Source organism: Rhincodon typus, unplaced genomic scaffold (assembly GCF_021869965.1).
Source record: "Rhincodon typus isolate 14 unplaced genomic scaffold, sRhiTyp1.1 hic_rhity00000057, whole genome shotgun sequence".
Taxonomy (NCBI): domain Eukaryota; kingdom Metazoa; phylum Chordata; class Chondrichthyes; order Orectolobiformes; family Rhincodontidae; genus Rhincodon; species Rhincodon typus.
This window is the reverse complement of record NW_025965695.1, coordinates 20,125-20,584: the sequence shown is the minus strand read 5'-3', so window position 1 is coordinate 20,584 and position 460 is coordinate 20,125. Positions and strand designations below refer to the sequence as shown.

Sequence of the window (460 nt, the reverse complement as noted above, 5' to 3'; positions counted from 1 at the left end):
ATGTGTGTGTGTTTGCTGTGTGTGTAGAGACGGTGTGATGGGGAGATGTTGTAGCTGTGTGTGTGTTTGCTGTGTGTGTAGAGACGGTGTGATTGGGAGATGTTGGAGCTGTGTGTGTGTTTGCTGTGTGTGTAGAGACGGTGTGATTGGGAGATGTTGGAGCTGTGTGTGTGTTTGCTGGGTGATACGCAGTGTGTACAGGTTGAAGGGGATAATGAGTGTGTTCACTGTGCTACAGTTTGGCCTCGCTATCGGGTTTTGGGGGACCTGGAGAACGGGGTCTATGACCTGGAGATACAGGAAGCTCAACTCTCCGATGATGCTGTCTACGAGTGTCAAGCAACAGAGGCCGCCCTCCGCTCCGACCGAGCAACGTTAACCGTACTGAGTAAGGGAGAGAGAGAGCACCGACAATACACAATACCCCCTCCCTACACCCTACACCCCCTCCCTACCCCCC

At 53.3% G+C, this 460-nt stretch overlaps 1 protein-coding gene across 1 annotated transcript in view; it reads left to right on the top strand.

Moving 5' to 3' along the window:
- LOC125488188 (kin of IRRE-like protein 1) overlaps positions 1 to 460 on the top strand; it is an 8,032-nt gene that overhangs the window by 3,845 nt on the left and 3,727 nt on the right. Inside the window, exon 2 of the mRNA XM_048621116.1 lies at positions 239 to 388. Coding sequence (XP_048477073.1) covers positions 239 to 388 — 150 coding nt within the window. The remainder of the gene's footprint in view (positions 1 to 238; positions 389 to 460) is intronic.